Source organism: Apaloderma vittatum, unplaced genomic scaffold (assembly GCF_000703405.1).
Source record: "Apaloderma vittatum isolate BGI_N311 unplaced genomic scaffold, ASM70340v1 scaffold38717, whole genome shotgun sequence".
NCBI classification, from domain to species: Eukaryota; Metazoa; Chordata; class Aves; order Trogoniformes; family Trogonidae; genus Apaloderma; species Apaloderma vittatum.
Genome location: NW_009725221.1, coordinates 3078 through 3675, shown reverse-complemented (window position 1 = coordinate 3675; position 598 = coordinate 3078). Strand labels below are relative to the sequence as shown.

Below are 598 nucleotides of genomic sequence, written 5' to 3'. Positions count from 1 at the left end.
TGTGGTCTGTGTGGTTCTGAAGCAGTGGGGGGAGCAGAGCTCTCCCTCTGAGACAGCCTCAAACAGTTTGAGCATATTGCACCACGCTGGGTACAATTCATCTCATGTCTGACGTGATGGCCAAAACCATCTGTAGCCTCTTGTTCTTTCCCGTAGTATTTGCTTTTCATAAAACCTGACAGAGCTGCCACTTGCTGCTGGCTACCTGACCACTTCTGACTCTGACCTGATGCCCTTGGGACAGGCTGTGCTCTCTCAGAGCCGTGGTGTGTACCAGATGTCACTGCAGCTGTGTCAGTGAGGTGCTCTCACGTGGGTGGCACACGCTATCTTTGCGGGGAGGGGGAAGCAGGAGCAGCTCTTGCCTCTTCTCCAGATCCTTCCAGGGGGTCTGGGTGAAAGCTGCCCAACTCTGCCCGCTTCATGCACTCGCTGTCACCATTTGCAGGTATTCGATGAACTGGACGAGATTGGCAAGTCGCTGACAGAAGAAGCCGAAGACGGAGGCTTACCAGTCCACGATGGAAAAGGAGACCTACGCAAATGCCCTTACTATGCAGACAAACTAGGTAGGTGGCGGGCAACGGCAGCTGCCACG

At 54.5% G+C, this 598-nt stretch overlaps 1 protein-coding gene across 1 annotated transcript in view; it reads left to right on the top strand.

The window, feature by feature from the left end:
- The window catches only part of HMOX2 (heme oxygenase (decycling) 2), a 3522-nt gene that overhangs the window by 2738 nt on the left and 186 nt on the right, over nucleotides 1-598 (top strand). The window contains exon 4 of the mRNA XM_009872806.1: nucleotides 449-589. Coding sequence (XP_009871108.1) covers nucleotides 449-589 — 141 coding nt within the window. The remainder of the gene's footprint in view (nucleotides 1-448; nucleotides 590-598) is intronic.